Consider the following 14,760-nt stretch of genomic DNA (forward strand, 5'->3'; position numbering starts at 1 on the left):
TTTTTCTTTTATTATTTTGGTAAATTAAAAGATATTTATGTCGAATATTTATTGGAACCGTACTTGTATTGACCCATCAGCCTAATTTAGGTTATATATGATAAATCAGGATTGAGATGATGATAAATGAGGGTAGGAGATGTGTTGTGTTTTATAGACATATTATTGCCCATTTATGCCAATCTCGAGCAGCGAAGAATTGAAAACAATGTGGAAAGGCGGTCCGATCGTCAACTGGGGATTTCATTTCCTGTCTCTCCCAATGACTCTTTCCCATCCTACAGCTGGAAATGACCTTTGATGTGATTCAACGACCAAACACATTTTTTTAATGGCTATTTGCTTCTTACGATGTTTGTATTATTGTTATTTTAGTAATGGCCCCTATCCTATAAATAAATCAGGGTCTTTGAATTAATAAAAAAATATGAACTTATTCTCTCTTTTTTTTTTTTTAGGCCCCTTAACTTTTATCATTCATAACATGCATGTTATTAGAATAAGATGATTTCTACAATCCGAAATATTTTTTTTATTTTACATATATATATAAACAAGTAATTCAAAAAATCACTGCATGTATGGATTAAAATAATTCGGATGCATGTGATGCCATCACCTCAATTAATATTTATTGAAAAAATGATATATAAATAATTCTCTTTATATGTGTATATTCATTAGGAAATTAATGATCGAATTTGCAATTATTGCGATATATGTAGATGATTTGAGTCTTGTTGGAATTCCTAGAAGCTCACAATAACAATTGGATTTTTAAAAAAGGAATTTGCAATAAAAGATCTAGGAGACACTAAGATTATGTTTAGTTCCCATAAAATACTAAAAGAAAAAAAAATGCGAAAAAAATGATTTTTTTATATTTGGTTGTCTTATGAAAAATATCAAAGAAAATCAAATATAATTAAAACTAATTAAAAACTTGTGTATTTTAAAATTATTTAATTTTTATATCAATTAAATAAAATAAATAAAATGAGTTTGAAGTAACAAAAAAAAATAATTTATCAACTTTTAATTTATTTTTTTATTTTCCTTCTATTTTTCCTTTATATTTTATTTCCCCTTCATTTTCCTTCAAATTTTATGGAACCAAATATAGCCTAAGTTTTGTCTCAACTTGTAGATTGAACAATTTTCAAATAGAGTATTAGTTCATCATACTCAAATGAACAAATCATATTCATTAAGTTCTCATATGGTTGTTCGTTTGAAGTGAACAAGGACTTGTTTTGTATTGAAGAAGATAATAAAGAATTGTTTGGTCTGAAAGTATCATATCTTATTACAATTAGTATATTAATGTATTTGACAAATTACATGAAGATAATATTGTATGCATTATAGATATTAAAGAATGATACATTAAAGCTTACAAAACTAAACATATATCGTCCAAGTTCTTTTACACTCATGAGCTCTAAAAGATCAACAATTTAGCAAACCTATTCACAAAATATTAGAATGAAACAACTCAAAGATCTTCATTTTGAGCTACTAGAAAAAGTATAATCAAGTGAACATGAGGGGAAGCAAATTGATAAGGATGTCATTGCACTATATTCTTTCTCCCTTTATCCAAGTTTTGTCCCATTGAGTTTTACTAATAAAATTTTTAACAAGATAATTGTAGTACTCCAAAAAATATTGTTCGCTTTTTCTTTTATCGGGTTTCTTCTAATAAGGTTTTAATTAAATATATTCCAAGAATGATTGCAGTGATCCACTCCCAATAATATAAATATTATCTTCATTATGTCCCACATGATTGTGGAGTTGGCCGAACAGACAAACACCCCTCATGAAGCCAAACAAACCCCTACATTAGGATTGAATATCGAGTTTAATACTATTTGTAATGACTCGCACCAAAAATACGTTTATAAGGTCAAGAGAAGTTCATACATTTATATCCTTAGTAACTTTCCTATGTATTGGTGTGGGATATCACAATGATTGTCATTCAAAGAAAGTGTTATAAATATTTATGATAGTTTATGGATGACAACACTATTACCATATTTATATTATTGTCATATTGATAATATTTGTACCGTAACGCCCAAAATTTTTTAAGGATAAGTTAGGAAAATAACAATAATAATTAAATAAATTAATTAATTAATTAGTTTAATAAAATGAAATATGGGTAAAAATGTAATTTTTCAAATAAATACCCTAAGTATAAATTAGAAACTACTGTTTTTTATGTTATTTTTTTAATAACATTCATGTTCACAGAATTCCAGATAACGTAAGGTTGGAATCGGAATTTAGAGTTTGAAGAACAAATCTCTATAGGTAATATTTTTTTCTTCTAATTCTTCAATTTTATTTTCTTAGATCTATCACTTTTTGTGAAAAATTTAGGTAATGTTTGAAGAAACCCCAATCTAGATTAGGGTTTTTTTTTTTTTTTTTTTTTTGTTAGTACTATTGAAGATAAAAAAAAAAAATCCAATCTCTATAGGTAAAAATGAAAGATGGGTAAAAATGTAATTTTTCAAATAAATACCCTAAGTATAAATTAGAAATTACTGTTTTTCATGTTCTTTTTTTAATAACGTTCATGTCCACAGAATTCCAGATAACGTAAGGTTGGAATCAGAATTTAGAGTTTGAAAAACAAATCTCTATAGGTAAGATTTTTTTCTTCTAATTCTTCAATTTTATTTTCTTAGATCCATCACTTTTTGTGAAAAATTTAGGTAATTTTTTAAGAAACCCCAATCTAGATTAGAGTTTTTTTTTTTTTTTTTTTTTTTTTATAAAATTGAATTTTTTTTATTTTTATTTTTGTTAGTACTATTGAAGATAAAAAAAAAATCCAGATTTTCCATTGAAGAAAAAAAAATGGACATTATACATGTTCGGAGTTGCAGTTGACAGAGAGCAGAAAAAAAATAACATGGAAGAAGTCTTTGAGGGAAGACTTGAGACGTGATTGGGTATAAATAAAATAAAATAAAAAAATCTGAAGATGGTGTCGTTTGGTGTGTGTAATTTGGAAAGTCAAGTGACATGTAGAATTGGTGTGTGTAATTTGAAAAGTTAAAAGGTATGTAGAATGAAAAAAAAAAAAAAGAATATATATATATATATATATATATATATATATATATATATATATATATGTTGATATTATTAAAAGAAGAAGTATGTCTACGAAACCTATATAATGATGTGTTTGGATTAAATAAATAAATTATTGTATGAAGTGATGAGAGAAATTATTTCAAATAAATATTTCTAAGAAATTTGATTTAGTTTAGGAATTAGGAACAAATTATTGAGGATGAATTTTTGAAAAAATAATAATTAATAAATAATAAAATATAATAAAATAAATAAAAGGGTAACTAATTAATTAGTTGTTATTGGTTAAGAAGTTGGAAAATAATTTTGTGATAATAGTATATTTTTGTTATGTTAGGTGAGAGTTAGATTATTGGGGCTAAACTCTTCAACGTTTCTAAGTGCTTTTAAGGTAAGGGAAATTAATACAGTTAATTTTTTTAGAAACAAATTTTTATATACATCATTTGGAAACGTTTTAAGTTATTATTCGTTTTATGCATGGATCAAATATGTTTTGCATAAAAAATATGTTATAACCTTATATTTTGTTTACAATAAAGAAATATGAAAATATTATGTTTTGCAAATTTGAATAATTGAAATAAGTGTTTAACTCTGATTTGCTTGACCCTTGTCAACGAGATATAATAGTTGACATTTATATTTCTTAGTGGAAAATGTAATTAATTTGGACCTTAGCCTCTAGAGGTTTGGTTAAAGGTTACTAATACTAATAGTGTTTGGTTTCATCCACCTTAAATGAACAATTTGAGGCTAGCCACTTATTTGAAAAGTCACACTTAATTGGACACCATTTGATGTTTGATAATCAAAGTAAATAAATTATTTGAATATTTTGACTGAATTTGATATAAAAATGTTTGAATCAGAAATGAAAGTGTACGGTTAAAAGTTTTGAATGTATTGGCAAAACTACCTCAAAGGTTTATGAAAATAATTAGTTATAATATCTCCTATTTTACAAGTGAACTTAAAATATCTGATCCATGGACTGCATTAATATTCCTTATTGGGCTTTGAGCTCATTCTCATTTGTTGATTACTTTTCAGGTACCCTTAGTTCGGGTGAGGAGTGATGGCTAGGTCGGGGAATGGTCATCATTAAGATTTTGCTTAGGATGTTATTTTTGGACTTTGTTAACTTATAAGTTTATGTTCATTTGGATTATTTGGTTTTTGGAAGCTATTTAGATATTGAACTTTTTTTTTTTTTTTTTTATGATAGTCTGAAGTTGAGATTTGAAGATTATGAAAATTTTGTTAGCATTTGAATTGTTTGAGTTTACAATCTATTTGGATAATGGATTTTGGTTTATGGATACTTAGTTTTAAAGTTAAATTTTGAAGATATTAGAATTTTGTTCCCTTACTCTGAATAGGTATTTGGTAATTGGTAACTTTCAGTTATAAGATAATTGTTTGAATCTAATTACACTTTAAGTATTCGAGTTTGAGGTGTGAAATGATCGTTACACCCTTAGAGTGGGTCTTGGGGCATGACATGTACCCTTATTTTTTTTATGGATACTTAGTTTTAAAGTTAAATTTTGAAGATTTTAGAATTTTGTTCCTCTACTCTGAACAGGTATTTGGTAATTGGTAACTTTCAGTTACAAAATAATTGTTTGAATCTAGTTACACTTTAAGCCTTCGGGTTTGAGGTGTGAAATAATCGTCACACCCTTAGAGTGGGTCTTGGGACATGACATGTACCCTATAAATAAGGGTTAAAAAAAGATTAACTCATTTTCAAAAAAAATTAACTCATCTTCTCTTCTTTTATTTGTACCCTTACAATATTGCTCTATTATTTTAATCTCTCTCAAAATTTTAAAATTTTGAGGTTTTTTATTGAACTTATTTAAGATAGTATTTCAATAAAACAATTTCAATATATTTATCATGGTTTTATTATTTTTTTTAAAAAAAAATTAAAGTATTTTTATAATTTTTTATTAATTTTGATTTTACCAATATTTATTTATGTATTTTTGTATATATATATATATTATATAGAAGCAACAGCTGCAACACAAGATAAAGGCATGGCCCAAAAATAGACCCGGAAAGCCAGCCAGCCTACCCCAAGCGTGTACTGATTTTTGGGCCCTAAAACAGCTCGATCCCATTAAGAGGTTTCGGAACCTGATTCGTTACTTTTTCTGGTTATGCTTCATTTCGTCATTTTGATTTTCTAATTTCCTTCCTCTTCTTGAAAGGACATAGTCTTTTCATACTGTAAATCGTTTGTCGGGAATTCAATATCAATGGCAGAAGTAGCGAAATTGTTGTACATAGTGGTTGTGGACGACGCAGAAAAGAGAGCTGGTAAAGAGAAGAAGAAGTCCTTTCGATACACGCGTCCAGTACTACAGACCACTCTGCAGCTCATGGGATGCAAACCGCGACACGCATTCAAGGTGAGTAGATTTTCATAGAGTTCAATTGAATTTTCTCTTGTTTTCTTTTGGTTTGATTCAGATGGATTATTACATTAACTCTGTTTGGTTCTCGAGAAAGTAGAGAGCGTTTCTGAGAAATTTTACTCTCTTTTTTCTTCACTATTTCGAGATCCAAGTGGAGGGATAGAAAATCGTGCTTTTCAGTCAAACGTGTGCTGATTACAGAAGCCTTATGTGCTCTGCTCAGATTAGCCGGAGGGTTTTTGAAGTGTTGAGAAGTGAAAGCTTTGTTGATGCTTGGCGTCCCACTGGAATGGAAGCTTCTGGAGTGGGTGATGCTGAAGGATGCTGTGAGGAAGAAAATAATTGCTGTACTGGTGTTAGCGTTTCTGAAGGAGAGGTCGGCGACCTTTCTGCTTCGCAGAAAGATGATGAATGTTATGCTAAACCATTTGAGTTGTACAAAAGACTTACCACTGTTGTTGTTGGGAGGGAAACCTTTTTTGATTTTGTTTGTTGTGTGCTCACTGAATATAAGTACATTGGCCCTAATCAGAGGGCTGACTTAGCTTTGGCATGCAGGTACAGAAATCTTATCTCCATCTTCCAAAATTTTATGTACCTGCCACTATGTAAATGTATGCTTCTTGCAGGGGGTTCATTTAAAAGTAGTTTGCTTATAGTTTTATATTCAATGGATGCCTTGAACGGTTGAAACTTGTCATTTGTTTGTATGTTGTGTAGCAGTCATGTCGGGGTGTCTGGCTTGACAGGTTTGTCCTTTAGTAGAGGTAGATGAATTATAGGTAAAAGACTGAATGGAACTCTACTCGGAATCAAATAAATCTGTAGTTCACTTTTATTGAAGCTGGAATTTACCTGTCTTTCTATGTTGTACTTACCAACTGGGCAATTGCTTGAGAATTGGTGTGTCCCCATTATCAGACTACTAGTCAACCTAAAAAGATTAAGCACCCTCCCTTAGATGGCGATTGGTGTGTCCTCTCAACTATCAGTTGATATTAAAGCTTAAGCACCCTTCCTCATGTGAGGGATCTAAATAGACAAGTCACAATGTATACCGGGCTAATATGCTCCCTTTCCTGTAGTGCATACTCCCATGTGGAGAGACAAGCCACAAGGGGAATAAAGAGTATCAATTAACCTACAAACATAAGTTGTTAGGAAATAGTCCCACAATGTATACTAGGCTAACATCTGTATTGTACTGTGGCCACTATGGGTACTACACACATTTGAAGCGAACATTAACAGGTATCGTTAGTATGGATGGCTTGATAAAATATTTAGGGAGGTAAGGAGTTTGGTGACTTCAGTATTTTTATGGCATGACATCTATTAGTTGGTTTGTGATATGTTTATATGTGCCTGGTTAGCTGTCAGCCAGTAATTCATTTACTAGGTGATGTTTGTTTTTTGGCTGAATAGAAAAAGTCAAATATTTTGGCTTTTTCTATTAAGCTAAAAGTAATATGTTGACATCATCCAACATAGTTAAAATGAACTTGTTATCAATAAGTTCAATTTAATTATATTGGATGATGTTAACATGTTACTTTTAGCTGAATAGAAAAAGCTAAATATTTTGACATTTTCTATTCAGCTAAAAAACAAACACCACCTAAGGGTCTGCCTGGTGTTTTTTTCCTGTTCCTAAAGTTCTGTTCTTTTTGTTTTGTGATATTTACCTTTTGAACCCTTTTTCTTTTTTCTTATTTTCCAAATTTAGAATTTCATTACACTGATTGAATCCTAATAATTCTTGTATGTGTAAACAGTAAAAGCATTTTATCGCTTCCCATTAACGGACATAGATCTGTGTATCTTGACTAGTTTATGAGCTACATTTCAATTGATTATGTAAATTTAAGTAGAAATATTGTATGTAGTAAATAGAAGCCATTTTCTTCCTTTAGTTATGCAGAGTCAAACAGAAATATTATATGTAGTAAACAGAAGCCATTTTCCTCTTTCAGTTGTTTCACTCTCTAATACAGTTCCCCTGTATTTTTTGTTTGCTTAATTTTTTGTGTACATGTGGAACCTCTCTTGAGAGAAATTTATAGGTACCGATTTATAGATTTCCATGTTTCTACTTTCATAGCCTATCCACCTTAGAAAGGTTGCATACTGGGTAGTTCATGAATGGTGTTTCTCAACAAGAAGAGAACAAGTCTTTGTTATGCAGCCATAAATGATAAAACCCTTCACAGATGTCTATTTGACAGAATAGAACTGTAAAGAGCTCTAAAGCAGGGTTCAATTGTTGGTAGTTTATTTTAATTTACTTTTTAATTAGGTAATGTATTGCTGAATTGTGCACAACTTTTTATAGCCATTATATTATAGTGAACTGAGTTTTGAATTGGAAAGCAGCAAATAGTTGAAACAGTTTCAGCTTTGAGCCTGTGCATTTTTCATGGTTTAGCATCATTAGTTCTATGGCCTGCTGGCTGTTAGTTATAACACATAAATGCAAAAAATCCTTGATATAGCATCTTTATCTCCTGCCGTGCATATTATATGGTTTACCTTTTGTCTGGGACCCTTTTTTCCTTGTTTAGGATCCGAGAAAGGGAGGAGTCTGTCACTGTTTTATTATGCGGCACAAGTGGGTGTGGCAAATCTACTTTGTCCACATTGCTGGTACTTACTTCACCACCATAGATTTTCTTTCCATAATTGAAGTTTGTTGGTTTTCCTCATTATCCTTGCCCTTGGCTTATCATCTTTGTTTTATTGAGAATTTTTATATATGTTTGGATTTCAATAGAAGAGGGTATAATAAGGTTCACCTTTTCTTTCCTGTTCAAATATGTTTACCATTGTGTACACCAGGGTATGCTCTTTATCCTCACCAATTCAAAATTTGAACTTTGACTCTCACCATTTTTTCCTGCTTAGCCTGGTCAATTTTCTAACCACATTCTATGATTTTTCCACTTTTGCATTCTTGTTCTCCTGCTTTGGTTTCTAGGAAAAACCATTTCTAATAGCCAATCTGTCTGAAACAGGATATTTTGGTTGTTATGAAGGAATAATTTAGTTTGGGCTTAATGCCAGTGCAATACTTCTAAATTTGTCTTACTCTCACTTTAATCCCTTCCCTGACCTAACATGTGACTTGTATATATCATGTTTGCATTTAAAGCTTTGACCTGATGACATTAGATTCAAGCTTGGCAAATCAGGTTTTTTCATATATACTAGACTATGCTAAATTGATACTTCTCACATTTTCTTGAAGGCTGGCAGGTTGGGCATCACAACTGTGATTTCTACTGACTCTATTCGACATATGATGCGAAGCTTTGTGGATGAAAAGCAAAACCCTCTACTTTGGGCCTCTACCTATCATGCAGGGGAGTGTTTAGATCCCATGGCAGTGGCAGAAGCAAAGGCCAAAAGAAAAGAAAAGAAGCTTGCACATATTTGCCATTCAGTTACCAAGCATGAAGTGCATGATGAAATTGCTGGTGGGAAGCTGTGTACCCATCTTCCTTTGAACACTACTGAATTGATCAATGTGAGAGAGATGGCCATTGAAGGGTTTAAGGCACAGAGTGAGATGGTCATTGACAGTCTCGATCAACTGATCACTGCATGGGAAGAGTGGAAAGAATCAGTAATTGTTGAGGGTGTGCACTTAAGCCTCAATTTTGTTGTGAGTAAACATTATTCTTATTCTTTATCGGTTTTCTGCCAATCTCTCAAGTTAAATGATTTAATTTGTTGTCTTGATGGATCTAAGTAATTTCTTTGACTTCACAGAAAAGAGAATTCACAATGTAACTTCTGGCTCATAGGAAACTGTTTTTCCTGTAATTTCTTCTTATTGATCGGAAACAAGGGATATTCAAGTTTTCAGGATCTACCACTTCATGTGTTCATGCTGGAGATTGTATAGATAAAACAATGGCAAGATCATGACACTATAGAAGCTGGCCATTGCATTCCTTTGGATTGTTAGAAAAGTGAAAAAGAAGAGTTTTGAAACCTAGAAAATGATTTTATAGCTCTTTGGTTTTCTTCACTGACATGTTTGCTCTTAAACTTGGAAATCTTCTTCTTGTGAATCCCAGCATAACTGGACTTATTATCTTGATATTCTGTTCAGGTATCGTCTACCAGACATGAATTGTTGATTTTACTTCATTGAACTGAAGCCAAACAAGAAATAGAAGGAAGATCACATGGTTTTCAACCATTTGTGAAGAGGGACCTAGATTATATTGGATATTGTGGTCTCCCTTTTATTTATAAGATCTTCTAAACTATGCACAAAAAGAGAATATTTTTCTTGTAAATTGCTTAGTGATACTAAAAGGTTCTTTGTTTTGATTTATCAGATGGGCCTAATGAGAAAACATCCTTCAATCATACCATTCATGATTTACATCTCAAATGAAGACAAACATTTGGAACGATTTGCAGTTCGTGCAAAATACATGGCACTGGACCCAGGAAAAAACAAATATGTCAAATACATCCGGAACATCAGAACAATCCAAGCATATCTTTGCAACCGAGCTGACAAGTATTTGGTTCCCAAGATTAACAACACCAATGTTGACAGGAGTGTGGCAGCAATCCACGCTACAGTCTTCAGCTGCCTAAGGAGGCGTGAGGCAGGGGAGAACTTTTATGATTCTACCACAAACACTGTCACGTTGATAGATGAAGAATATAGGAATCAATGTGCTGCTAACTCCCTGAGCTCAAAGGGGATGTTCCAACTAATCCAGAGGAAAGGTTCTTCTAGACATATGATGGCTCTTATCAACACTGATGGGTCTGTATCAAAGGCTTGGTCTGTAAATATGGCTTGGGGTGATAGAAGTCCCACCTTGTGCCAAGGGAGTAAGGAGGGTGTTGAGAATCTGATGTATGGTCCTTTGCAGATTACTAAGGCAGAGCCGGTTAACCTTCCTTTTGGTCACTTTGGGATCAGTGCTTGGCCCAGTGATGTTGGTGGTTCAAGTCACACTTTAAGTGTCAATGAGTCAAGGACTGATGAGACAGAGAGCAGGAGTGGACATTGTTCATCTACTTGCAGATCACCAAGAATGTCTGATGGGCCTGCCAAACAGGTGCTGCTCACACTTTTAATTGTTATTCTTATGCAGTTTGATTATGATGAGACATTTTTGGATTAATCACCCTTTATGCAGACAATAAGAAGAGCTGTTTTGATGAGAGGATTCAGCCATTGTTGGAAAAGCTAGAATTTCTCAACTGCTATTAGCCTATCAGCCCTTTTATGTTTTGATAAAATTTGAATTGCTTTTGGTGAAAATTTGATTTTTTGAGTTATTTCATTTACACGGTAGTGTTGTTTGACAATTCTCTTGTACTGCCAGCTCAAAGAGGAAGCATGGGTATCAGGAAGTGATGAAGAGGTGAACAATTCACCCTACATGAATAGCGATGGAGATCTCAGTGATGTAGGTGACAGACAAATCCATGAAGAGGTATGGCAGTATCTAAAAAGTTTGAACTTTGAACCTTATGAATCATGAACTTATTGCTTCTATTTAAAGGTTACATAGTTGTTTTATTACTCTCTCTCTCTTTTTGCTCCTTCCTAAATCTAAATATCATAAATTTATAGTTCCAACTGTTAAAAATTAGGATGATATAACCATCCCTAAGATCTGAATTCTTTGTGTAGGCTTTGACCATTTGTTAGTTGTCTGCCAGATCCCTTTCTGCTGGACTACTACACTTTTTGTCGTTGCCTTATCAGTCTCTGAATCTCAATCCATGTTTGTTGTGGTCAATTGGTCAATCATTTTCACTTTTAGAATCTTCAACCTTTATCATGATGATACCATAATACTAGTTACTGCCCGACTGGTGCTGCCATCGCCCTTTTTTGTTTGCATTATCTTGCTCCTGCAGGCTGTTTTGCCCGATTTTGTTGCATATTATAGCCATGCCTAGGCCGTTCAATGACTGTCATGGATTTATTTCTATCCTTCCTAGTTTCCCTCACACCCCCCTTTAAATTCTCATCAAGGCTTAATATATTGTTTTGATTGCTCGAAGTGATTCATAAATTATGGCTCACTTCTCCATCAGTTGATCACATGGAACTCTTCTGTATATGCATATGTCTACTACTGCCAGGCTGCGAATGAGCTGAGCCCGAGTTTTAAGCCCAGCTTGTTATCTGTATGGATACCATCTTGAAATGTGTCTGCCTCCAAAAACAGGTAGTTGTTTTTGTACTAACAGTTTTTACTTTCAGATTGAGGGATCTGTCAATGAGGAGTCAACAAAGTCCGATGAGGAGTATGATGATCTGGCAGTGCAACATGTACAAGAAAATGGCTACTTGTCAGGTGACGATGAATCAAGCGACGAACTCATGTCTGCTTGTGAAAGATGGCAACAACCAACAGGGGGAATGCTATCCAGGAAAAAGGTTTGTGAATGAATCCGTGGCCGAGCTGCCTTCCCTTACTCTACCTCGCCATGGAGAAGAACCAGTCTATCCCGATAAGAAAACCATCTCTTAGAGCTCCTACCTTAGGAAACACCGAAACACACATCATACTGTTTGATAGATGATTCCTTCAGTAGAACTAATGACATTAAGAAACAAGAATTCATTCGTCTGCCTCAAGCCAATGAAAATGACAATAGGAATGGAATCAAAAGTGATTCCTGAAAATGAAATCCTACTTCCCAATTAGGAGGTATTTTCAATCATCTTAAAGTGGGTTTTGATTCACTAATTAAAAAAAATTAGAAAAAGAAATCTCAACTTTTATAAATAAGTTTTACTTTTATCTATGATTCAATGGTCACTAATTAGAAGTAAATTTATAATTATTAAGGAAATAAAAATGTGTAAAAAAGTTTTACTTTTAATAATTATGATGTAGTTAGAAGTAGTACCTATATAATTAAAAAGTAGTATCTATGTGGTTAAAGGTAAAACCTTTTATTGAAAAGTATATAAAATCTTAATTATTTTTAAGTAAATGTATTAAATTTTGATTTTCCAAATTTGAGTTCTCTTGCGATTTTTTTAAAGTGTGTGCATGAAACATAGTTTTTCCATAAATTAGAACTAAACTCAATGGTTAAGCTTGAACAATTAACCAAGTCAAGAGGTATATCATTGTAACTAGAAACATTATAACAAGGACTAATAAAATAGAATTTCTTTTGTGACAAAGAGGATGCTGAATAGTTGATGGATGAATTCCTTGAAAATTCTAAAGTATCACACAATTTCTCTGTTTATTCCCAATTTCTGGAAGACTTTTGACACCTCTCATCCTTGCTGAAACCCCTTTCAAAATTCATCAGGGACAAGGAGCAACAGTTAAGAAAATGGAATCATCCTTTTCCAAGGCAATTTCAACCAATGATAAGTTGGCTTTCACATGTGCTAATTCAAAATAATAATAAAAAAAGGAATTTATCCATTTTATAGTAAAATGAAATAAAACCATAATTATTTAAAATGAACATCAAATTCATATTATTGTATATAATAATGTTTTAATCATGGATGTCGGATAGATTCAAGTCATAGAAATCATTAGTTCAAGCCCAATACCAAATAAGTTTAAGGATCAAAAACTCAATTCAAATCTAATTTGGGTGTTAAAACCGATCCTATGAAATTGTGGTTGATGTAAATTACGGTGGTGCTTATTTTTCAGTTGAATAGAAAAAAAGTTATTTGGTTAAAGGAGTCAAAATAACCCTTATATTTGTAAAAATAACTCGTCGATCAAAAAATACAAAAAATGACTTGGCTGAGATAAAAATACCCCTCATTTTATTTCCCTCCAACACTTGCAATGTTTTCTTTTTTGCTTCATTTTTAGAAAGACTCCTCATCTTTTCCTTCGGAAATTGAAAAAAAAAATCTTTATCTTTTTCTTCTGCTTCATTCTCTTTCTTTGGTGTACAGAGAAAAAAAAACATATTAATCAAATAATTCTTATTTTATTATTATTTTTTTTTTCTTTTACCATTTATTTGGTTTCTGAGAAAAAGGAATGGGAAATGAATAAAAAAAAATAGAGAGATCTTGAATTATTTGGGTGTTGTTTGCCCAAGCAATTGTTGGGGTGGGTCAAATTTTATGATTTCTTCAATTCTATTGCTAATTTTTCTTTTTAACACCTGTTTGGTTGCAAAGAAAATAATGAGAAAGAACAGTAATCAAATTATTAGATCATTTGCTTGCCATTTAATGATGCAACTGGCTCGGTTGAGACAAGATAGTTTAATTTCTTTAATTTCATATGTTTTCTCTTCAAATAAACAAAGTTTTAGAGGTGTTTTGTTCAATTTCTTTCACTCTTTGTTTCTCTTTTACCATTATTTAATTGCTGAGAAAATTTACTAGAGAAGAAAATAATCAAAATCTTGAATTTTTTTTTTGTGTCATTTGCTGATTCAACTATTTGGTTGGGATGTTTTTTTTTTCTCCTTTGATTTTCATTCTTTTGAAATCAAAATAGTGTAAAATGTGAGGCCTTAGAGTTTAGTTTTTTTTGCTTTCAACCGTTTTCTTGAGAAACAAACAGAGTGTTGAGAATTTTATTTTTTTTTTAATAATTTGAGGGTTTGATTGTTTTTGTTTTTTTTTTTTAATTTATAGAGAAAAAGAATAGAAAATCTGGCAAAGACACTTGATCAAAGACATCCAATGAAAAAAGGGTTAAAAGAGTTTCCTTAAAATCTGAGAATTTATTGGAAAATGAAACAAAGAATTTCAGTAACTTGAGTGATATTTCTAATGTAGATGTCAAGTACGTCAAATGCTAGTTTTTTGAATTTTGGTAAAAGAGGTTCAAATACTGAGAAAAGTCAAAATCATTCTAAGGACAGAGCTAATAAATGAGTTGTTGAGACTACTCTTGATATGAACATAAATAGAGATGAATTGGGTAAAGATGGAAAAGGAAACTGGGGAATTGAAGTCCCATATCCAAAATGCAAGCACATATTGGAAATCAGAGCAGAGTTTTGATTGGCGATTTAGGAAAAGAGGAGAGGTGGAGGGGTTTCGAAGAAACCCAAGAACTGATATTGGAGAAGGTATGAGATATTTGCAATCTACCGACTCAAACAAGGAACCATCAAATTATAGTTATAGAGAGCCATCGAGGGATGGTAGTAGTTTTTTAGATAGAGGTAATAGAGTTGAGTACTTTGGACATGATCAAACCATGCTTATAAGACAACT

The 14,760-nt window shown here is 32.0% G+C and overlaps 1 protein-coding gene across 4 annotated transcripts; it reads left to right on the forward strand.

The window, feature by feature from the left end:
* The first annotated feature begins 5,210 nt into the window (after positions 1–5,210).
* Positions 5,211–12,257, forward strand: LOC117919574 (P-loop NTPase domain-containing protein LPA1 homolog 2-like). Of its 4 annotated transcripts, none has more exons than XM_034836755.1 (7): positions 5,217–5,540; positions 5,770–6,104; positions 8,108–8,189; positions 8,791–9,207; positions 9,893–10,633; positions 10,904–11,014; positions 11,794–12,257. In XM_034836755.1, exons 1-7 carry the CDS (start codon positions 5,388–5,390, stop codon positions 11,980–11,982), a joined length of 2,028 nt encoding a protein of 675 aa, XP_034692646.1. In that variant the 5' UTR covers positions 5,217–5,387; the 3' UTR covers positions 11,983–12,257. The 4 variants fall into 4 exon arrangements, with proteins under 4 accessions (XP_034692649.1, XP_034692646.1, XP_034692648.1 ...); XM_034836757.1 differs by having other exon boundaries at positions 5,450–5,540; positions 5,692–6,104; XM_034836756.1 differs by having other exon boundaries at positions 5,451–5,540; positions 5,699–6,104.
* The last annotated feature ends 2,503 nt before the right edge of the window (positions 12,258–14,760 follow it).

The sequence above is a fragment of the Vitis riparia genome, chromosome 8 (genome assembly GCF_004353265.1).
Source record: "Vitis riparia cultivar Riparia Gloire de Montpellier isolate 1030 chromosome 8, EGFV_Vit.rip_1.0, whole genome shotgun sequence".
In the NCBI taxonomy this organism is placed as follows: domain Eukaryota; kingdom Viridiplantae; phylum Streptophyta; class Magnoliopsida; order Vitales; family Vitaceae; genus Vitis; species Vitis riparia.

Excerpts from the sequence above, each read along its gene's own strand:
- LOC117919574 (XM_034836755.1), top strand. The coding sequence starts at position 5,388 with ATGGCAGAAGTAGCGAAATTGTTGTACATAGTGGTTGTGGACGACGCA. Across the intron at positions 8,190-8,790 it reads CTACTTTGTCCACATTGCTG|GCTGGCAGGTTGGGCATCAC; the intron begins GTACTTACTTCA and ends ATTTTCTTGAAG. Across the intron at positions 11,015-11,793 it reads ACAGACAAATCCATGAAGAG|ATTGAGGGATCTGTCAATGA; the intron begins GTATGGCAGTAT and ends TTTTACTTTCAG.